The 23,445-nt window shown below is 47.2% G+C and overlaps 1 protein-coding gene across 2 annotated transcripts in view; it reads left to right on the top strand.

Annotated features, from left to right (window-relative positions):
• The first annotated feature begins 877 nt into the window (after positions 1–877).
• Positions 878–23,445, top strand: part of PRRX1 (paired related homeobox 1) — a 69,204-nt gene continuing 46,636 nt past the window's right edge. For both annotated transcript variants that reach the window (XM_079106416.1, XM_079106417.1), the window contains exon 1: positions 878–2,280. In XM_079106416.1, coding sequence (XP_078962542.1) covers positions 2,040–2,280 — 241 coding nt within the window. In that variant the 5' untranslated portion in view covers positions 878–2,039. The remainder of the gene's footprint in view (positions 2,281–23,445) is intronic.

The following is a 23,445-nucleotide window of genomic DNA, read 5'->3' as shown; positions in this document are numbered from 1 at the left end:
TCGGAGCCGCCCGCGCCCGGCCGGACGCACAGCCGCGCTGCAGCCTGCCCGCGCCGCCCGCCCCGGCGGGCTCCAGTCCGCTCCGAGCTGGGGCGGCGGGACCCTCGGGGCTAAGCGTCGTCGCACGAGGAAGCGATCTCGGCGCACTAAAAAGGTTAAAAAAATTGGCAGGATTGAGGGACGGTTGTGATATACTCCTGGAGTCCTTTCCTCCAACTTAATAAATATTTAAATTTTCTATTGCCTTTGGCCCCGAGATTCCTAACCGCAGGGAAAACCGCGAATCGATTTGGTGCCTTCTAGTCCCCGACCTTCCTTCGGTGCGCAGGAAAAGCGTGGGAGAGCCTCCCATTATTATCGCTTTTGTTATTTTATTACATTTTTAATAGGCTGTCTCTACAGAGCAGACGTAGCCATAATATGCTTGCTCTCTCTCGCTTGCTCGTTCTCTCTGACTCTCCCTGAACTCCCACCCCCCAAACTGTTAGAACAACAGAAAACGTTAAACGGGGGAAGAACAGAAGGAAAAGAAATTTTGATTGTGATAGTTGTGGATTTTTTTTCCCCAACAAGTTTCCCTGTAGCTGTTATCAAAACATGCAAATGAGATTTTCCTACAGGATCTTAAACAAATCTGGAGGAGTTAATGCCGAAGCAAAATAATCAGCCCGTTTGAAGTGACTGTGAGTTTCAGTTTGTCTTCTCTCCCTGTGATACTATTGCAGGGGAATGATAATTAGACCTTACTTTAAAAATCCAAAGGGGCTCTCTAGTTCCCTTCCCTCCCTCTTCTCTCCCTCCTCCCTCTCTCCCTCTTGCTCCCTCCCTCTCCTTTCTCTCTGGCTCTGATGTTGGCAAAGGGGGTTTTCTTAATCAGACTGTTTTTTGGTCCGAGGGAAAGGAGGAAGAAGGAGATTGTGATGGAGAAAGGGGGTCTGTAAAACGTCAGGCGCGGCACAAAGGCTTTGCCACGTAATTACAGGCTCCTATTAAGTCGAGATCTGCCCTCCCTGGGGTCTCCAATTTTCTTGTATTCCCTACAAAGCCTCCTCTGCATGCCAGTTTGTGCCTTTTGAAGTGCCAGAGAGCTTCTTGATCCAACTGAGAAGGAAAAAGGCGCTCAGCAAGAAGAGGGGGAGAGAGAGAGAGAAAGAGAGAGAGAGAGAGAGAGAGAGAGAGAGAGAGAGAGAGAGAGAGAGAGAGAGAGAGAGAGAGAGAGAGAAGGGGAAGGGGGGACCCGCGCCACCCTCCTTCCTACTCTTAAACTCCTATTTTTAATTTTTTTAATTTTTTATTTTTTTATTCCTTACAAAAAGTAAAGTGAGAATCCTGCTCTCTAATACATCTGCAAGACATCACCCTCTCCTCCTGAAACTTTAGTCACTCCTGAGAATCCACAGGAGTGCAGAGAGGGGGGAACACGTTTGCTTGAAGATGTTTTAAAGCTGGAACAAGCCTTCTTCTGTTGGTGCTTGAACTCTTGCCGGGGAATAACTCCTTTAACCTTTTTTTTTAAACCCACTTTGATTCTTCTCTCCCACCCCTTCTTCCCTCTTCTTCTGTTTGCCTAACTCCCCCGCCTGCTGGCCTCCCCTGTCTTTCTCCCCCTATTATTATTTTTAGTGTGCGCGTGTGGATGCTTTTTGAGAGTTGGAAGGGAATTTTTTTTTTTGCTCCTGACTTAAACATAGGGTAACTTTTTAAATTTTATTTTTTGGTGTGGATTATCTCTTTGGATCGCGCCGGACTTGGCTCCAGGAAAGCAACTAAGGCTGCGGGAGGCTGCTGGTGCAGAACGCTCTGCTCTGCTGAAAGGGGTCCCCCGCCCTCTTTTCCTTTTTTTTTTTTTTTTTCCTTTTGGCCTTCCTATCCTTCTCTCTCTCTCTCTCTCTCTCTCTCTCTCTCTCTCTCTCTCTCTCTCTCTCTCTCCACTCCCCCCTCTTTCTTCCCCACTCTGCTCCTCTCCCCCCTCGCGCCCACAGCGTTTGGTGTTGATTCGAGCGGGAAGAGGGGGGTGGGTGGGATTGGAGGGGGAGACCATGACCTCCAGCTACGGGCACGTTCTGGAGCGGCAACCGGCGCTGGGCGGCCGCTTGGACAGCCCGGGCAACCTCGACACCCTGCAGGCGAAAAAGAACTTCTCCGTCAGTCACCTGCTAGACCTGGAGGAAGCCGGGGACATGGTGGCAGCCCAGGCGGACGAAAGCGTGGGCGAGGCGGGCAGGAGCCTGCTGGAGTCGCCGGGACTCACCAGTGGCAGCGACACCCCGCAGCAGGACAGTGAGTGAGGGGCGCGAGCCCCGGGGAGTGTGTGCGGGGATGGAGGGCGGAGGCCCAGGTGGGGAGGCGGGAGCGCGCCCGTGCCAGCGGGAGAAGCCCCGGTTTTCTAGGAGAGGTGGCGGCGGCCGCCGGAGAAATGGCCGGTCGGATGGGGCGCAAGCGGCCAGAAAAGGAGGCTCTGCGGAGGGCGTAGCCGAGGCAGTCGGGAAAAGGCCCCGAGGCCTTGCGGTCTGGGCAGGGCCTCCGACCGCCGGGGACTCTCGCTCAAGCCCACCGCGCAGCGGCTCCGTCCCGCGCGAGCGCCGCTGCCACGACATCCGGCAGGCGGGGCGAGCCCGCTGGGCTGGGAAAGGTCCCGCGGGGGCGCAAGCTGGAAAGCCAGCTCCGCTGGGGGAGAGCCCGGCTACAGATGCTGCGCGGTCGGAGGGCTCCTCCCGGACTGCTGTGAGCGCCCGGGGACGGCACCGCGCGGGCTGCCCACCCGGAGCCCGCACCCCAGGCCCGCAAGCCGCGAGCCGCACGGGAACGCCCAGCCTCGGTCATGGTCACCCAGGCTGCTCTCTGTCCCCTCCTTCTGCCTCCACCTGCAAGTGGGTTTGAGGCAGAGCACAAAGCTGGTTGATTTGGGTAAACTCGGGCGAAGCAGAGGGAATGTCCTTTAGGGGTAAATCCGAGATCCTGCTCGAGGTGATCCCGCACGAGAGGGAAACAGTGGGAAATCGCGGGCTTCAAGGCCAAAGCCGGTGTCACGTTTGAGTAGCTCTGCCTGTTGGCCTCTAGACTTCCAGAAAAGCCCACGCTGAATACCCTTCCCCATCCTCACCGACTGATATCGCCCCCTCCCCATCACCATGAAAGCTCGCCTGGCATTAGCTTTGCCTCTAAAACGTGACTGCAAGAGTATTCCATCGTTCAGACCTGTCACCTGCCTCATTCCAGGTGACATCCGATGCACTCAGATATTCCTTTTCTCCTCCAAGTTGCCAGAGTCTGAACTTGGCTGGAAGGAAGTTCTGAAATGATTTCTTTCCACACATTATTTGCTAATAGATATTTGGTGAAATTCGGAACCTGTGGGTGCCTGCTACCATTCTAGGATTTTCACAAAACATTGCCCATCTCTGACTTTCAAACAATAGACATATAAAGCAAACTGGACGGAGAAACAGTTGGAAATAGGATATGAACACAGTGGTAGTAGTGGTCAAGAGGAGAGGCCTTCTCCAGGGTACCCACTCTCACCCTGCTTTCTTAGCTCAGACCTGAAAGCCCCTTGGCGATTTTAGCCAGGAGGAATCTGGGGCCAATCTACCCTATGCCCACTTACTTTCTGCAGAGGGCCTCAGGGGCTGGCGAAGGAGATTTGCCTGGCCCTTCACTAAAGAAAGGCAGCCAACTTTGAGGAATGAAGAGGCAGTGTCCGAAGTCCAGAGTAAGGGCTGGGAGCTGCCACAGATTTTTTGTTTGTTTGTTTGTTTTGGGGGGTGTTGAGCTTTGGATTTTCTGCTCCTGCTTGCAGTGCCAGCAGCAGGAGGTGTTTGCCAGGCACTTTTAGCTCTGACAAATGCACTGTGAAGTACTATGATTATTTAAAACATTTTACTAGGGAAAATGTAAAACACATAAACACTAGAAGAATAGTATTTGGAATCTCAGCTGCTCTTATTCTAAAATTCTGACCCTCTGCTGTGGCTAAGTATTAATCAAAACATCTACACTATTCAGAGGATTGAAAGCTGGACCCCCAACAGAAAACAGGACTACAAAGAAAGTGCTGTGTAGGCCAGGGTGGAGCAGAGAGACAAGACACTGTTGCTTGGCCCCAAGTGAAGGCAGGAGGATGGGAAATGCAGGACCAAGGTCTTGGCCTCTGCAAGCCCAGGGCCAAGGCTGCCAGTGAACATCAGGTACTGCAGAGAGGCAGAGGTACCTGTGTTTGGGCCTCTTTGAGTGGATGCCAAGAGAAGGGGTCTCTGGATTTGTTATGGTATTCTACTAGGAACCCAGGGAAGCTAGGTGGAAAAGCCAGCTACAAACAGCCAGGAATGATTTGTTAGCCAAGGGAGATCACTGGGAGATTGCCTGGGACTGGGGAATGGCTCCTGTGGGCCCCAGGCCTAGGGCCACCAAGGCCACACCACACACGTGGCATCCACTGGGACTTTCAAGGACAAACTTAGGATTGCGGGCAGGGCTGAGGACTGTTTGTCCTGGGAGAAGGGTACAAGACTATGGGAACCCTGGAGATACTCCATTTGAAGACGAAGAGGCCCTGGGAGAGAGGACCCAGAAAAGGAACGCCAGAGGCCAGCCAGGGAGGGGATGTATTGCAGAGGATAGTCAGTAGGTTGGGAAGGAGATCACAGAATGCAAAGTGAGAAGATGGGAACAAGATGACCGGCACCTAGGATTGGGGAAGTGTCTGAGAAAATATCTATATGTGGAAGGCCTTGTTTCCCAGAGGTGGCTGTGGGGCTTTGCTAACAAACAGTTTGTTGCTTTTAGCAGCAGTGTTTCCTCAACTCCTTCCTCTCCTTGGGGATGAGAATGCAGAGTCGAAGTCCGGTAATGGTGGAGTTACTGTCCCTTAGTTCTTGGGCTCCCACAAGGAGTTTCAGAGGAAGTTGTGAGCTACTTGGAAGTCAAGACCTATGGGGTTGAACTGGGCCTCCAGCCTGCAATGCACAGGAGACTCAGGCTGTGAAGCAGAGGAGAGGGGAGTCTCTGGCAGAAGAACACTGGAGCAAGAGGTCCTGAGGGGGTCTGAAGGAGTCACGCTAGGAGTCAGAGGGACTGAAAAATTGCATCAGGAGCTGATGTTTCTTACAGCCAGCTGAGAGATTACTCCGGAGTGGGAAAAGATAATCTCCTTTGGAGAGATGAGGAACAATGAAAAGATGACTTTGACGTTTCCAGCTGTATGGAAACAGTTCTTATCACTGTCCTTTCTAAATATTCTGTTTGGAGGAAATTAGCAAAACAGGCCCCAACTTACACTTTCAATATTAGATTCTTAAATTTTGCAAAAATTTAAATTACAATGTGGCCCCAGTGTAGCAAAGAGAAACTGAGTTGGGTCCAAAGTGAGGGCTTCCTCCTGACCTCCCCGGCTGTTCATCAGCAATCCTGCCCCACCCCTGAGATTGAGGTTCATTCTATTTTCCCTTCTATAGAAGGATTTCTTCTCCCTTTTTATAGATTCTTCTGGCCCAGTATACTTCTCATACTTCTGGGCTCTTTAACACGGTTAGGAATCCAATGGTGAGTTTGGCAATTTGGTGTGTGAATGGGGGTGATGGCAGAACAGGGGTGACCAGGGAGAGGAAAGAGTAACCGGTCATAAACAGAGGCAGACCGACCCCTAGAAGGACAGTGCATCTCGCTTTTATTTCTTAATCTCGACTCCTGCAAACTCTAAAAAAAGCGCCTGCCTTCCACGTTCCCAACCCCTAAATTAGTGAAACCAGATTGTCCTAATAAGACCTTTTGTTGGAAACACATGTAGTCATAAAAAGGTAGACGGAAAGTCAATTAGACACGCGCGCACACACGCACACACTCACAAGCCAGCGCTAAGTGTGCACCGGGCGCAGCTGGGTCCCGGGCCCGGCGGGATGCAAATGTAGAACAGCGGCGCGGGAAATCGATTTGTCACAAAGGCAGAGGTGTAAACGCGGCTTGCCCGCCCAATCCACCAGTCGCGCACTCCTGCGGGCCCAGCTCCCCAAACTCCTCCTCGCCAGAGGAACGCCCAGGAGAGGGGGAACATTTTCTAGGGCGCTCCCCAGTTGAATTCGCATCAAAATACTATCAGTTCCCGCAGCGTCTCAGCGTTCGCAATTGTCACAACGGCGCCAGAAGTGTCTTAGGCGGCACCACCCTGGACCTCGGGTCTGGCACTCTGAATTTGAATTCTGCCCTCAATTAGTTCAAGAGGGGAGCCAATTAAATAGATCGACTTAAGGGTAGCCAGGAAAGTTTTCTTTTTAGAGGGCAGGAAGGTGAAACTCAGAATCCAGGGCGGTCACTGGGCCCCCAAGGCCGAATGCGAAGGCCGTGGTGAAAGTCTACTTTGCAACAGGGCTAGGGGACCGGGCGTCCTCCTGAAATGTTGAGGAATGGATCCAGGGACTCCCGCCCGCTTTCGGGCAATGGGCAGAGGACTCTGAGGTGCCAGGGAAGTGGGCCTGTGAAGTCCAAGGCACCAGGCCGCCAGTACTCCCTGGGGGCAGGTTCCCAGCTCTAAGAAGCCGGGAGTCGCTGCCCCACCGGGCGGCGAAACCCTCCCGCGGCTCCGAGCCCGTCTTAGATGCCGCGCGATCCTGAGTTTTGTTTCCCGACCCTACTTCCTCCGAGCGAGCGCAGGGGCACCAGGCCCGCAGCAGCGTGTCACACTGGTCCCTGCAGTTCCTTCCTCTTCCCGGGGCGTCATTTTAGATTTTACAACACCAGTGAGTAAATCAACTCTAAGCCAAGGAGATGTCACCCCGATCGTGCCCTCTGCAGAATGAATCTTTTCATCAGAAGCAGCGGTGCCTTTCTGTTCCACGGATTCGGATCCGCTAGTTTTGATCGCTGCTCCGGGGTAACAGTCACCTCCAGGACCCCTTCGCACTAAATGACAGCTGTAGATTTTCAACTGCGAGTGTCTCTAGATTAATTTGACTTTTTTGTTTTAAAAAGTACGTTGCTTTTACAATCCTTCTTTACGCTGTTTACCGGCAGCTCCATTCGCCGGGCCCACCTCCAAAGCTGACACCTCGCCCCTGGAGAACCGCACCCGGTAGTTGCAAAAGTTTCACTGGCCCGTCCAGTGCGGGTTCGACCCCGAAATGTATCCAGCTCCTGGAGGTGCCCAGTTTCTACCGCTTTTGGAATATGTATTTCTTTTAATCCTTAGAAGAGATGGGGTCATCGGAAGCCTTATGAGGACCGACTTTTTGAAATCAGAGGAGTATTTACAAAGAAAGAAGGCTTGCTTGTGCTTATTATTGTTTTTTTAAGTGCTAGAATGGTTTTTTGTTTAGTTTTTTTTTTATTTTTATTTTTTTTAAATTTAGGGTGGCGGGAAATAGAGCATTCTCCCTCAAAGAAATAAATAGTCTAACACCGATGCTGGGGCTCAGCGTCCTCTATCCAGGTTTGTAAGCTTAATTAACAGGACTCTTAGAGTCTTCCTCAGAGCTTGAGACAGACATTAAAAAAAAAATAATAGTCTGGAGAAGGGGCAAACTCCCTATGGTCATTTCTGTAAAGCCAGCTGTGGGAGCTCAACACGGCAATCCATGATGGATCCATCCATAGGAATGGGCACTCTGTCCAATTCTATTTTACTTTGATGCAGTAACCTTGTGAGTCTCATGGTTTGGGGCTCTTGAACTCCCTTTTCAACAAGATAATGAGGGCCCATATATGTCAACAGCATTGTTATGTATCCAGGAGAACTTGGACTCTTGAAAAAGCAGATACCCTGGTGTTCAGGCTAACAATGCTCCATTAAAAACCAACACTCTCATACAGTATTAAGCATCAACAAACTGCCACAGGCTATTTTTCCCTAAACACTGTTTCTTATTAAACCAGTAAAAGTGGAGATGCACTCACTGCATACAAGACTAAGGAGAGTAGTGCTTCTGGGCTGGCAGGTTTGGTTTTTTTTTTTTTTTTTTTTTTTTTTTTTTCAAGCTATGGAAGTTCTTGAAAAGACATCTCCACTGTGGTCTGATTACTAGTATATTCTTAGTAGTAATTGTTGTATTTAGTTTCTCGACCTGGAAGATGTAGTCACACAGTTATGGCTTATTGATTATGGGTTTAAGACTTCAAAAATTACTATAGGTCACTGGCCCTGGAACTGCTTTTCTTAATGTAAAAGTATCCGAGAAGCCCGTTACAGGGCTGATAGCCACTTCAGCACAGGAGAGGGGAATCGAGGCATAAATGGTTCAAGAAATTTTATGAAAGAAAGAACATGTCAGAACAAATCAATTCCATGCACAAGTGACTTTTCAAAAGAGTCAGGACAATCAGAATCTTAAGAAGTCTGCAATCCCGACATCCTCATGTACAGGAATAGAATACATTTTTTGGGTACTGGTTTCTCCAGCCCTTTTGCGGCACTGCGGAATGAGGAAGTTCTAATTCCCGAGAACTCTGGGGCTTACTTATTTTTGTGTTACTGATTCCGCCAAGCTCAGCTTCAAAAATGAGGAATATATTTGGAATATGTGTGTTCATTTGAATCCCTAAGACCCAACTTATGAAAAAGAGCAAGGGCAGATACTATTCCTATTTTGGTTGCTTTCTGGAGTTATTTGCAAGTGGCTGGAATTTTCTTAACTGGAGGGGAGAGAAATAACACCCAAACTCAGACGCAGGAATGAAGCTTACCCTCAGGTCTGAAGAGCTGGCTTCCTTGGGGATCCCTCTTGTTGCGGGGAGTGCTGTATGTGAAATAAGTACAGGAGGAATTAATTCAATGAGGAATTTTAACTTTTAAAACACAACCCACAGTATATGTTTTGGTTTTAATGGTCCCGGCCCCTGCCCAGAAAAAGTTGCAAACCCTCCCACCCGACCTCCGCCCTTTTCCTGCAAGTTGAAGGGACCTTGAGGCCGCGCAGCTTTGCGTGGGGTGGAACCGCCAGCCTGACCAGACGCGCTCCTCTATGCCTTCCCCCGCCGATAGGGGGCGCAATGCCCCAGGTTGAGGTTGGGATGTCCCCTCCTCTTAAAAACCCCTGGACCCAGGCAGGAGAGCCGAGCTGAAAGACCCCTCTACAGAAGGAGTGCAACGCGAGGAATAGCAACAGTGCGAAGACTCTCAGGGAGCCATGTGAATCTATGGTAGACGCATGCATTTTGACAGAAACGTGGAGGGAGCTGGTAGGCCAGCTGCCTTCCTCACCTCCCTTGAAATGAGGGTGGTCAGGATTCCAGCCTGAGCAGGAAGAGGCAGAAGCAGGTAGAACCAGACCACCGGACCTGGAGTCAGTAGGTACTAGAACTGGTGCCCAGGTTCCATGTGGGAGAAGAGGGTTTGACCTGTGTGTGTGTGTGTGTGTGGTGTGGGTTTGTGCATTTGAACTTGTTTAAGGCAAGTATTTAAGGAAAAGGGGCAGACTGACAGTTGGAGACCTGGCTGCCAAACTGCCACAGAAACCCTCCATCATCCAGAGTCTGGGTTTTAGGCTGTGTTGGTTGGGTAACCCTCTTCCCTCACCCCCAGAAGAACAGCAATTGTTCTCCCAATTCTTGTGTGAGCCTGAAACTTGAGCACCCCAAGCCACTTTCATATCTGATTCCTGCCCTTCAGTGATCTTCCCTTTCTAGTCAAGAGTTTCAAGGGATTTACAGAATAGAAGAAGAAAAATTCTTAACCCCCTTTGTGAACTTTGGATTTTTTTCTTTTCTTACTGACATTGGGGGTCAGTGAGATGAGTCAACCTTGGAGGCAACAAACTGGCTGAATGAAGACACTGTGCTCTGAGTATAGGTGGTGGTCAACACACACCTTCCAGGATAACCCGAGCTGGGGTGTTCCCTAGAAACAGAAGCTGGGCAGAACCGTGAGGGAAATTGCTTTCCCATGAACGTTTGTCTGAGAGTAAGAACATTCACCCCTTCTCCTAATTTCTCATCCTCAGTCATGTCACTATATTTTAAAGGCCCTCACAGTGCTGGAAGATGGTGTAGTTATGAATAAGCATAAAAACAGATGGGTGCTCTCCAAATATATAGAAGGGGGCCAAATCATTCAAACAGGGCTCAGATCCATAACTTTAAAGCCACATGGCCTAACTCAATCAACATTTGAGCCAGGATGTGCTATATTCAATCAGCTTGACCGTGGGCAACGTTTAAGACCTAGCCAGCACTTGTAGCTCATGCAGAGAGCCACATTTCCTCATGTTTCTGTGCCTTTTTCACCTGAATTCAGTGTGGGTCTGGGGAGGGCCTGGTAGAATTGACTTGGGCCTGATGGGTGGGGAGGCAGTCAATGTTGCAGATCCTTGTCCTTGTCTACTGGCCTTTTCCTTCTTTGTATTCCCTCTACCCCGACCATCTGTGGAAGATCTGTGTGCTGCAGAGAAATTGGAATGCAAAGGCTGTAGAGCCCCCACCCCCAAAATACTGTTTTCTGGAGTCCTCAGAAAAAGAGAGGGCTGTCAAGCTCAATTATATGTAATGCGTCAGATATCTACATGCAGTTTTCCTCCCTGCTAATTCATTTTATAATAGTCCAACTAGAGACTTCTTGGGGATTGTGGTTTGAGAGATTGGTTATCATTCTGTTGTTCCCTTTCCAGGTAACTCATAAATAGAGGAGATTTCATGTTTTAAAGGGATAGGCACTGAATCTAAACCTGCATACTTTGGCATCTGCATATGTCACCATCAATCCAGACTGGGAGGTGACATTAAATAATTATGTACATTTCAACTGTCCTTTTTATTTGCTGCTGCTGCTGCCTCCCTAGATAGCAGTCTGGATTATAGGGACTGTGTAACACTGGGACAGCTGTCAGAATGTTGCCTGTGCCTGTTAATGCTTATTAGGTAACAGACGAGCTCCCCGTGTTCAGACACATGCCTTTCTGTTTAGCCAAAGTCCTAGGCACCTCACCCTCTCCTTCCCTCCTCGTGCTCTTTGCCTGTGCTCTAGGCCCACCGTTTCGGTGACCATCAGCTCCAGTTCATAGCTTCAAGGCCTCCACCCTGGAGGTGCAGGTCCGTATGGGCAGCCCGACTTGAAATTTTCATTTCATTGTCATAAAAGTGCTCCCACCTCAGAAACAACAACACACGGAACTTAGGAGCTTCCTTTCCCCGGTCTGACCTTCTTACAGATTTCACTGTTTTCCTACATGGCGATATGTCTATGTGAAACTCAGACATTTCAGACCCATCCTTGACTCCCCTTCCTTTATGCCTCTGTCCAGTCCATCTCCAGTTCTAAAGTCACCCAAGCCACCTACTTCTAAGATCTCTGGCGCCTCTCACCTGTGCTCTGTGCCTTCCTAAATGCACGCCCTTCCCGCTTCCATGCTTGTCTTCCGAGTGGAGGAGAGGAACAGAGAGGGTGAATGGATTCTCCAAACTCATTTATTAGATGAACCAATGATAACTTAGTTTCTCCTCTAAACACATTGTTTCAAAATCATAGCCCTCCCCTTCTTTAAATGCAGTTTCTTTTAATTCTTTTCTACATAGAGGCTGAATGATTGACAGTCTATACTTCAGTCCCTGATCCAGTGTCCTGTCCATTCACACACACTAGTGTCCCCTCGTATGCTAGCCAAGTGCACATCCCATGTACTCTGCCTCGTTTCTGCTTCTCCGGCTTCTTATCTGAAATGTCCTTGCTCCTGCCTCCTTCTGCAAATCTGCCCATGCTCCCTGCCATCACACACTCGTCCTTCTGCAAACCTTGCCCATGCTCCCTGCCATCACACACTCGTCCTTCTGCAAACCTTGCCCATGCTCCCTGCCATCACACACTCGTCCTTCTGCAAACCTTGCCCATGCTCCCTGCCATCACACACTCGTCCTTCTGCAAACCTGCCCATGCTCCCTGCCATCACACACTCGTCCTTCTGCAAACCTGCCCATGCTCCCTGCCATCACACACTCGTCCTTGGGAGTCCTCCTGCTGCTACCATTTCCAGACCCTGTGAATCCCTTTCCTCAGTGTGTCCTCTGGAAATGATCAGCGCCTCCACAGGAATTGCTTGATTATGGTCTGAATATTTTATGATGGTTAACTTGCCTTAGGAATTTTCTTCAGACTGGGAACTTGTAGGGGAGGGTGTCTTCCACAGTGCACAACACAGCAAATGAGTTCATAGGTAATGGCCCAGTGTGCTGCGGTTCTGCCATCTTTGCTGTCTAGCTGCAAGTCACTTTTTAATTAGGGAGTAATATTAAAGTGTGACCTGTGCTCATTTTAGAAAAAGATACTGTTTTACATTAAAAATTCAAATGAGAAAGGTCACCTGTATTCCACTATCTGAAAGTAGATACAACTACTCTTTTCACATGAAAATGTTTTCTTTTTAATTTTGTACACAACTTTGGATTATATTGTATTAGCCATTCTTGATGACTGACTTTTTAATCAGTGGAGAAGTTAACGTCATTTTTCGGATTGTGTTTTCCCCAAATTAAGAAAAGACATAAACACTTAACTCACTTGTTCTCATCAGGAAAGTTAAACAAACAAGCATGCAATAGTAAACAGGTTTCTCGGGAGGGGGGGTGTGGGCTGTGGCATCACAGCTGACTCCCGTCCCTCGTCCCTCCCAGGCTCCGAGGGAACAAGCTTCCAGAACTAACATCCCCAAGAGAAGCAGTTTCTATTTCTATTCCACTTGTTCAGGGAGCCTTTCTAGACATGAGCACACGTCTCCTTTTGACATTGGAAAAGCCTGCGCGATACCTAATGGGCGTTGCTGGGCCACACTTATAGAGCTGCAGTTTCCAAAACAGAGCCTTTATATGGCTTGGGAAGGAAGAGCCCTCCAAAGGCACACAGAGGGGGAGAACATCTCATGAGAGACTGAACATTTTTTATTACTGTTGATCCCAGGATCTTTCCTTTATTAAATATCTTAAGACTCATATGTGCTTTTGAAAAAAAAAAAAGAGAGAGGAGGAAATGGCATTTATTTCTCTATACCTTGTAGAGCAGTGATAATGCTGATCAGCTGGGATAGTGGCATGTTCCAGGACAGTGTGGTGTGTTTTGACAGAGGAAGAAGGACTTACAAAAATAAGGTTGTGCATTTTTGTCCAGACATGAGTCTTTATGTAAAGTGATGATTATAAGGATGATGTAAAATACATACATGCATATATATTTTGGTACTGGGGATTTGAACCCAGGGGCGCTCTACCACTGAGCTACACCCCCAGCCCTTTTTATTTTTAATTTAGATAGGGTCTCACTGAGTTGCTCAGTCTGACTTTGAGCTTGTGGTCCTCCCACCTCAGCCTCTGGAAAAGTACGCCTGGCTAAGATATAAATTATTATTATGAAGTCTCTGGAAAATCATTTTCAGGCAAGTTGGCATTAAAATATTTGCCTGATGAATGCCAATATTTTATTTAGGGACAGTATCAACAGGTAATGTAAAATCATGTTGAACAAAATTTGAGAATAATGAATTAGATGCCTCTTCTGTATGTTAATAATTAATGTATCTCCTCATGAGAAGAGAGAACAGAGAGTAAGCACCATTTCTGAGAGTTAAAAACCACACTTGCCCAATAAAAGTTCCTGCAGCTCTGCACATTGCGTCTTCCCAAGGAAGGAAAGAAAGAGCCACCCGGAGAGCGGCTTGCCTGCAACCAGATGTGCCGCTCGGCAGCTCCAGGCCTCGGCATCGGGAGACCACAGGGTGAATCCGCAACACATTTAAGAAATAAAATGTAATTTAGTTCATTAATCATGGGACTGAAATCTGCAGTTTTGCTAGACATATTTCAAAGACGGAATCCCTTCTGACAAGAGAAACAGAAAATAATATCACTGCACACTTGACTCTAACAGTCTGTTCTTAACTTTCTTCAGGGAGGAAGAGATTTTTCTGAGTGTGATCATTTTTACTCAGAATATATGGGCTGCTGTTTAAATTTTTATCTTCTCTTTCTCTCTCTCTCTCTCTTTTTCCCTTTTCTGGAACACTTTCCTTTCTCAAGGTGGCAAGAATATCTGTTTTCTGCACTGTTTTTTTTTTTTTTTTTTTTTGGTTTAAAGTTCCAGAGCTACCTTGAACATGAAATTTCAAGGAAATTTAACCTACGTTGGGGTAGGCCTTGAAATATCATCTTTTTATCTCAATTAATATACTCAAGCTGCTGTCTTATTAGTTCCTTTTCCTAATTACTTGTGTGAACTGATAACTTCCTTTGTCATAAAGTGTTAATAATATGAGAGAGAAACTGAGGTTTATAAAACTACTTCACAAACTTAAAGAATGTAAACAATTGCTTCATAAAGTCAGTCCTGAGAAGAAAGTAAAGTTAGCATTGCTTTTGTCCTGCAGACAGGAAAACTGTAGTTCGGAGACTTTTAGGGGTCTGTTGTGACCTTCTGACCCCATTTCAATTGTCTGCTCCACACCCCAGCTTGAGGTCAACCAGGTTCTTTTCGATGCATTATTGTCTAGTGACCCAGTGTGAGTCAGGATGAGGAGCCCAGCCTGCCAGCTCACAGGACCTTGCTATGCCGCGCAAGTATTTTTAAACTAAAAGGACTCATATTCCTCATTATAAAGAAGGCACGCAGTTGCTATGGCTGTCTTCCTCATGGGAATGCAGTGGGCCAAAGAAAAGATCATGTTTGGGAAAATTTGAATATTTGAAAAATAAATTTGAATATTTGAAAAATAAAGCAATGAATAAATATAACCAAAAATAAAGGGCTAAATATATATTTAATGGCCAAATATATTTACCATGAAGGATCCAGTGGAGAACTTTCTAAATTAAGTTATCAAGTAAAGATAAAAAAAATATAAGAATGCATTTCATTACATTTATACCAAACTCTGAAAATACAAGAAACTTTCGGGGCTGGGGTGTAGTTAAGTGGTAGAGCATGTGCTTAGCATGAATGAGGCCCTGAATTCCATTCCCAGCACAAAAAAATATTAAGAATTAAAAGGTGAGAATCTTATTTTGATTTAGGGACATTACAAGTTTGCATGTACTTTACTTTGAGTTTAGAGAAGTCTGTGTTATGTCATGGCCCCACCATTTATTTGCTAGTTGATTTAAGACAATTTTCTGAATATCAGTGTCCTCATCTATAAACTGGCATATTAATAGCTGTTGCACAGTTTAATTGTTTGGAGAATGAGACAAGGGAAGCTGAGCCCGCCCCCTGTCCTCTTTCCTCTGATCCTCCACTTCCACAGCATCTCTGACAAGCACTCTCTGACGTTCATTGCAGGCTTGGGTGGATACTGTGGTTTCTCAGGTCATGTATTGCTCCTGGAATTGTAATATTTCCAAACTCTAAGTCCCACTCACACAGCATGTCACTGAAGAGTGGCTCGACATCAGTTTTCAATCTACAGTTAGAAACTGTTGCCTCATGACTCTTCCTCAAGCCCATGAGGCCCCACCATGAGAGCAAGCAGAGCCAGGAGCTTCCTGAGATTGGTGCGCTCCCCACCTCTCTAGAGTGAAATAGTCATGCAGGTCTTTTGATACTTCAGATCCTTTTCTGTTCCCACTTGCTTCAGCCAACACTGCAGTCGCTACTGAGGAAGACTAATCCCTTCCTTCTATTTAGCTTCTGGATTTTACGAGACTACATGATACATGCTGGGGACATGAGGCATCAGGCACGACATAGCAGGAAGTTTCCTGAAGGGCCACTTTGTGTTCTCGCTATAGTTTAAGACCCCCAGCATAGCTCTAACCCGCCACTCCACTGAGGCTCCTGTGGGGTTTACTTAATTTCTGTACATGAATAATATGATGTTAACTGCAATTACACATAAAGCTGCCATTCATTTTCCCACTGAGACTTCCTAACCAGCTGAATATGACAAACATTCTGTCCTCAGTTTGATGTGTGACCTGTTTTCTTACATATCATTTTGAAATCTGATAAGTGAAGTCATACAGACTGCATTTCTAGACCATGAAGCATCCAGAACCCTATTTTTTAACAATCAATTAGCCGTCAAGCCTCCTTGGTATTCTTGAGTAAGACACGGGCTTAGCTCACAGCTGTGGTACATGTGGCGCAAACCAGTCCTTATGGGTGAGGCCCTCTGGCCACAGTTTATTGCAAAGCTGGTGTGCTAGTGTCCAGGGAAGCTGCTTACCATGAGCCCATGCAGGAACCAGGCAGCCACCCCCTGAATATGCTCAGTGGGATCAGGCACAGCTCTGCTGGGAATAGCAGTTACAACATGGAAAGTGCGTGTCCGGATAAAAATGCTGTCTTTCCTGGGCTATCTCCTGGAGTCTGCTTGGGAATGTGGGTAGCTCTGGTTACTGCTCTCCTTTGGAGAGCGGGGGCCCTTCCTTTCTAGGGAAACCTGCCTTCAGCCCTGGCTTTTTCATCAGTCTTTCTTCTGCCTGTCTCTCCCATAAGCAGTTCATTTCTCATGATTTAGATGCAGAGAAGGGACAGAGCACCTGATTCTTTCACTAATGTGCTTGTGCCCTAATCCTGTATGTCTTCAGTGTGGGGCCCAATTCACTTCTTAGGAATGAATGGAGGCATCTTAAAATGCAGATTCCAGGGCCAATCCATACCCAGTGAACCAGAGTCTTCAAAATGGGTGCATTTCACATCGCCAAGATGATGTCTATACACCACAAGGTTTGAAGACCCTGATCTCAACCTCTCTCCCATGATTGATATTGAATATGTATTTCCTATGACATCAGCTGAGGCTCATGTGTCCTTCTGTTGCTATTTTACTCTCCCTGAGAGTTGGTCTTGTTTCTTTAGTGCATCCAGTTTGAAGTCAAGGGCAGAGAGGCAGACAATTTATAACTCAGAGCAGGGGTCATGGTGCTTTTCCTGCTAAGTGTGGCTAACAGTTATTGACTAAATGAACACATGAACCAATAAGTAAGAAATAAAGACACCTGCACAGCATGTACAGGCACCTGCAGCAGCCTAGGCACATTGCAAAGAAAAAATGGGAATGTCAAAATTCCAAGGCTAATGTCAGGTGATGGCTGTCTCAGCACTTAGAAGAAAAATCATGTATTGGAAAAGTGGCAATTCATTGCAAGGATCCCAGTATTTGCATTGTAGTTTTAAGTGTGAGTTCTCAGATGAAATTATGCCACATGAATGAGTTAAGGGACAACATTACAACATTTTCTCTTTTCTGTTTTACAAACTACTTCCTTGTTTTCAGATGGTGGATAAAGCACAACTTTTGTAATATTTTGAAATTTGGTTATCTATCTTCTATGTAGTCTGACAAAGCCAATTTGTAATTTACCTCTTTTCTAGATGTGGACTTGTGAAAAGGCTATAAGTGAAATTTTAACCATAGCTTTTGGAAATGTAACTTGTTTAATATAATTGAATTTGTTGTCTTAAGTTGGCACATATTAAGGTTATATTTCAGATATTGTCTTTTAAGGTATGCCCTGGGGCTCTCGTCCTAAATTTATTTTCTATAAAATATCAGCTGGACTTCTAATGAGGTTTATGTAGTTGCAGACTACTGTCCAAAGGTCTACTTGTTGGCCTGTCTTAACTGATAGACCACTGGACTGGTTTAAAGGCACTGTTTAGAAAACGAGGATGAGGGTGATTTCAGTAAGCTCAGAGGAAGAGAAGAAGGGACAGCCCTTGCAGAGATGAAAAGGGGCCAGAATTCGAGGTGAAAGGCTCCCCTGGAGCCAGTCTGAAGCAGAGACCACAACTGAGTTACAGCCTCGACATCCTCTGGGATCCTTTGGTGACATGAACTTTGCTGTAGTGGTTTATGACATCACTGGAGCCCCCTTGGTGGAATTACAGCTTCATAATTCACAGTTGGCTTTTGTTTATTTTGCATTTAATCATTTGTAGAGCACACTGGCTGCACACGGGAGCTGTGTGCTCACACCCCTGCAGGCCTCCCGATGGACAGCTGAGTGAGTCAGAGTCACCCACTGTCATAACACCCTGGCTCAGGCCTGGCAGATGCTGTGTGTGGCTGTGGTCGTGCTGAAAATTAGCCCAGCCGACTCACCTCCTCAGTGAGTCTTCCTTTTGGGGAGCGGTTACCAAAGACAGCTCCTGGCTTAAATCCAATTTTCTGAGTAGCAAGTCTAATGCTTCCATAGGAAGTAACTCCCCTTGTGAGACTGACTTCTACAATGGAACCATAAAACTCTGTTCCAGTCCTGTGGACCCCTGGGTATGTGGAAGATATCAGTGAGACAACAAGAGTTTCTGAGTAAACCAGGAGACTCTGGATTTTCCTCCAGGTTTGTGTTTGGCCCCAACAGCTCAGAACTGATTCCACTTAATAGAGTCTTGGGGCCTCCCAATGGGAGAAGGGGACTAGAGGAAAGAAATTAAGATTTACTGGTATTCCAGGTATATAGTACTGGGTGATTTATACAAATTATGTTATTTAAATTTTCACAATCTTGCTGAGTGGTGGATTTTATCACCCCAGTTTATAAAGAGGGCCCTGAGACTCAGAGGAGGCCGATCAACTTGCCCAAAGCCTCAAAGTCAGCTACCAAGAAAAATGAGAACTTGTCTTGACCCCTCTGGCACACCGTATTGCGTATCCCTCTCACTTACACTCTCCGGGCTATAAGTCAGAAGGCAGTAATTCCCCTGAGTTGCTCTTCTGTGGTATTTTTCAGTGGAGTGTGGGGTTACTATAATTGTCACACAAGACTGTATATTGGGGTTACAAATTTAAAAATGCAAATATTCCTTCAGAAAATGATATCTTTGGGGGAACATAAAGCTCTCTGATGGTCCTAAATGTTTGATGGCAGTTGAGTGGCAAAACTGAGGTTAATTACAAGGGCTCAGGGAACTTAAATGAAGGACTGGGTTAGAAGATAGCACTAGCGAAGAAACTGGGGTGAGCCCCCGTCCGAGAGCTCTCCTGGAAGTGAGAAGTCGATTTTGACCATTTTCCCCCCATGCTGGGGATTGAGGCCAGGGCTTCACACACACTAGGCAAATGCTCTAACACTGAGTCATGTCCCCAGCCCTTGACCATGGCTTTTCCCAAAAGTACGACCCGGAACATGCCATCAAGCCCCTGTGAGCTCTATGACCCTGTGAACAGGAATACTGCACATCTTCTGGGCGAGTCCCCTGAATACTGACGGCACCAGCTGTGTGTGGCTCCACCAAGGGCTGCATTGTGTCGCCTCTAATGCTGGATTGTAAGACGTTGGAGAAAAAGTGACAGGATTTTTTTTTTTTTTTGCTGTGGGAATGAGTCTTTTAAAGTTCTGACTTGGATCTGGTTTGAAAGATTCAGAGCACCGTTTCTAACTTGGCTGTTAAGAACTGGAATTCTGTTTGTCCGGACACAGTGTTCTGAGTGGCGATGAGGTTCCCAGGCGGCTTCCAGGTTACTAGTGAGTGGATCATAGAGTCGACCACAGAGTCGATGGGGTGTCGCGGCCTGGAAGCAGTGGCTCTGTGGCTCGGTGATGATGACCGCGATGATCCTTCCCTCTATTGGTATAGGACGCACGTGGGGCAGAACTTTAATCTCTGGGCCGACTTCCCAACACTCCCTGTCCCTCGGCCCCAGTGTCTGAGTCTGGTGTCTGCCTTGTCACATGGTGTTGTCCCACGGTTTCTTTAAGAATGCAGTAAGGATTTGAGGCCTCACTGATTTGATTTTAACCATTTCCCCCAGTGCTGGGGATTGAAGTCAGGGCCTCACACACTGCAGGCCAATGCTGCAACACAGAGTCACATTCCCAGCCCTGAGGTGAGTGGTGGGAGAGAGGAGGAGCCAGTTGCCAGATCAAGGACCTCAGGCTGGGGCATGGGAGTGAGGCTCACCCCTCTCCTTTAGGGTTCCCCGTGAGGAAGAGAGACACACAACAGCAGCTAAGTGGGCTGTCAAGTGGAACCTGCCGCTGCAACAAATGGGAGGCCCGGGTGTAAGTCTGTGCCCGGGAATGCTGCCCACATGCAGAAGCCCCCAGAACAGGAGGCGCAGGTGGCCGGAGCCAGCAAGGGATGAGAGCTTGAGACGGTGTGGAGGGTGTCCTGGGATTTGGTCTTTCAAAGAATCACCTGCCTGCTGCGTGGGGCGTGGAAGTCAGAGGAGGAGGAGAAGCAGATGAGGGCTTCTTACAAAAGGCAGGAGGGGGGCCATGGTTTCTGGAACCAGCTGGTGGGTGATGTCCTGATCAGATGGGGGGCACCCGAGAATGCAGGGGTCAGGAGGCTGACAGGAGCCTGCTGAGCTTCGTAGATGAAGGAGAGAAGAGGGCCATCGTCACCAGGGCCCGCAGCCTGGCTCGGAGGATCGCCCAGGCCGCCTCGTCTTTTCCGTTTCTCTGGAAACGTAGAAACCAGATTTTCCCTCAGACTTCTAAGCCTGTCCATGGGAGTGTGGGCCGGAGGAGGCAGGGCGGCCGTGTGCAGCGGGGAGAGGTCGTTTTCTTGAGCTCATTATCTGAAGAGTTAAAGCCTGCAATTCAGGTACTGCCTGTAATTTTCTCAGAGAGGAAGCCTTCTGTTTTAAATTTCTGTGAAAGAAAGCAGCCTCTTTGTAATTTAGCAAAACATGGGCAGGTAGCATTGCTGGAGACCGCAATTCAGATGTGCGAAGTGCAAGGGAAATGTCCTAGGAAGTTACTCCATTTCCAGGTCTCAGCTCCTCTTCTTTTAAGGTATGTGCATTAATGGAGCCAAAGGCCAGAAATCAGCTCTTTTCTCCAGTGAACTTGAACTCATAGTTCGGATGGGTCAGTCAGAACATTCTGCCTCCCTCTGGGTGTTCTGCTTGCAGATACTTGTGTTTAGGGCTGAAGCACTTTTGAGGATCTTGAAGTGTGTGACACACCCTCTTGCCAAACATCCAGTCATGTGGCTGGTGAGATGAACCTCATGCCTGCTCACCCTCGCTCCTGAGGTCCTGGAACCTCTAGCCTGCTCCTCCTCTTTCCCCATCGCTCACCTTAAGCCCCCACCTGGACCCAGCTCACGGTTTCCATGACCACTTTCCTGGTCTCCTCACTCTGCACCTGTATCTCAGGTCCACCCTCCCTCTGCTGGGGCAGGCGTGCTTGGTCACATCCCTCTTTGTAGTTCCTTAGGGATGGAACTTTCTATGACCCTGAAGTAGTTCCAGACTGGGAACCTCAAACCTGTAGGAAGCCACTAGCTGGAAACTATCAGAAGAAACTGTCCCGCGTTTCAGGAAGACTTTGAGTCTCAGCTGTCTTAAGCATTCTGCAGCTTGAAGCACCATGAAGGAGTTAAGAAGTCCCTGACTGTCTCATGCTTCTCTGTGTTCCGAACCTTCCAGCGCTTTCCAAGATTTTAAAAATAATTTGGCAAATGACAAGTTGTAGTCAGCATAAACCTTGAATTATGCAATGGATTAGGAGAAGTTCAGTAGTTGAAAAGAAAAGCTGAACTCTATCTAAATTGAACCTTGGAATGAGATAATAGTCATCGACTTCAGAATGATAATTTGGAGCCTATCAGTTTATTGACTTCTCAGTACCGGAAATTTAATCAATATTTTTCTGAAGGCTGAAATATTGGCTTTAGATCAGGGCTTTTCTGAGGTTATTTGAGGCTCCTTCCTCTCTTCCTGTGAGCTTTCACAGATGTCTTCATCAATGAAAACAGGAACAGAGGAAATTGGGTCAGGATGAGCCAGTTTACACCAACTGTGGCTGTTCCTAGTGGGTCTGCTTACCTCCTAAGGCAGGACACAGGACAGCGTGAAGCGTCAGGCTGGCAGCCTGAGAAGCCAGTTAGTGGGGTCTCTAACTGGAGGTCCTGTTAGAGGGCCATTCAAGTTTGGAGTAGCACTGAGTGGGCACACTCAGCTGCCTGGGGAAGACATTGGAAGCCAGGGGCTGTGTGGGCGACCTGTAAGATCATGCACGTGGGAATTAAAGTGGTCTCACCCAGTGCTGGAAATCTGAAAAGAATTTAGAATATATGGAGTTGGAAAATCAAGATTTCAGTCTTGCCTGGTTCTGCCACCCTTAGCCTCCATGGCTATCCCTGCTTGAGTTCGTTCTTTCTTTCTTTCTTTCTTTCTTTCTTTCTTTCTTTCTTTCTTTCTTTCTTTCTTTCTTTCTTTCTTTCTTTCTTTCTTTCTTTTCTTTTCTTTTCTTTTCTTTCTTTTAGATAATAATCTTGTGGTCCCAAGAGGGTAAAGTATGCAGGAAAGGATGTGTATAGTTTGAGGTCTGATGAACATTTCTACAAAGTTCTAGTGTAATCAAAGGGTAACAAACTACTATGGACTCAGAGGGTATATTTTTCACATCTTGCGGGGATGCAGAAAGAAGGGCTTCCTGGAGGAGGCAGTATTTGAATGGGACTTGAATGTAGTAAATTTAAAAAAAATTATTGGTGCATCATAGTTCTACCGGATGGGTTCATTTTGACATGCTCATAACTTTCTTCATTTCAATCCCAGTATTTCCTCTTTCCTGTTTTCTTTCTTTTTTTTTTTTTTTTTTTAACAAGTCAGAATGTTGTGAGTTACCTGGACAGATACCTTTTCAACCCCACCAGAGCCCTCCCGGGGCTGAAGCTGAAGCCTGTCAGCAGCTGTCATAGCTTCTGTCTGTTATAGCTAAAAATCTAGACCCTCTGCCTCCCAGGCTGCCCATCAGGCACATTTCACTAGCTTTAAACTCATTTAAAAATGATTTGAAACAGCACTACATCTAAGAAAAAAAGAAAAGGTCTGGCAGATTTTTAGTTAAGGGCAAAAAAAAAAAAAAAAAAACAAGTTGCTGTTCGTGTCCCAGATATTTTTTTCAGAATGTAGTTTGGTGAGTGGAGAATGGCATCTTGGAAAAAATGTTGACCTAGAAGACCAAACACCTAAAAGGGCCAAGGCAGGCAGCTCTGCTTTAGAACCCCGTGTTCCTTTAAAAGGAGCTTTGGTGGCTCTGGAGATGAGGGAGGCAGAGGGAAGGAAGAGAAGGGGGAGGAGAGTTCCCGGTCGGCAGCGCCGCGGTTTTCAGCAAGGTCAAAAGTCTGAGAGTTCTGTAGTGCCCTGGGGACTGGGACTGAGGAAAATGTGACTTGCCAAGGTCAGGATTTCTGACACGGATTCCAATTCTAGCCCTAGGGGTAGCTGCTGGATGAGAACAGAGGAAGAGGTGGCACGAATGGATGACATTTCACATGGGTAGCAGACAGGCAGCCCGGCACTCACGCAGCCGATTCCAGGAGAGACCTTTCCAGAACAAACACAGTCACCTCTTAATTGCCTGCGTCTGGCTTTCCCACATTATGGATTCTTTGTAAAGTCCATGGCTGTCACGTGTCTCTAACTTACATGCTCTATGGCTTCTTCATTTTGTGATTAGTCCATACCCTGAGAATCCAGAATCGCTTGCAAACTATACCTAGGCAAAACGGGGAGAAACGTTGACCTCCAGAGACGTAAAAATGGAGGAACTACGGAATGCTTTCTACGCACCAATACACAAAGCTTT

This window comes from Sciurus vulgaris, assembly GCF_902686455.1.
Source record: "Sciurus vulgaris genome assembly, chromosome: 12".
In the NCBI taxonomy this organism is placed as follows: domain Eukaryota; kingdom Metazoa; phylum Chordata; class Mammalia; order Rodentia; family Sciuridae; genus Sciurus; species Sciurus vulgaris.
This window is presented reverse-complemented; position numbering and strand designations above follow the sequence as displayed.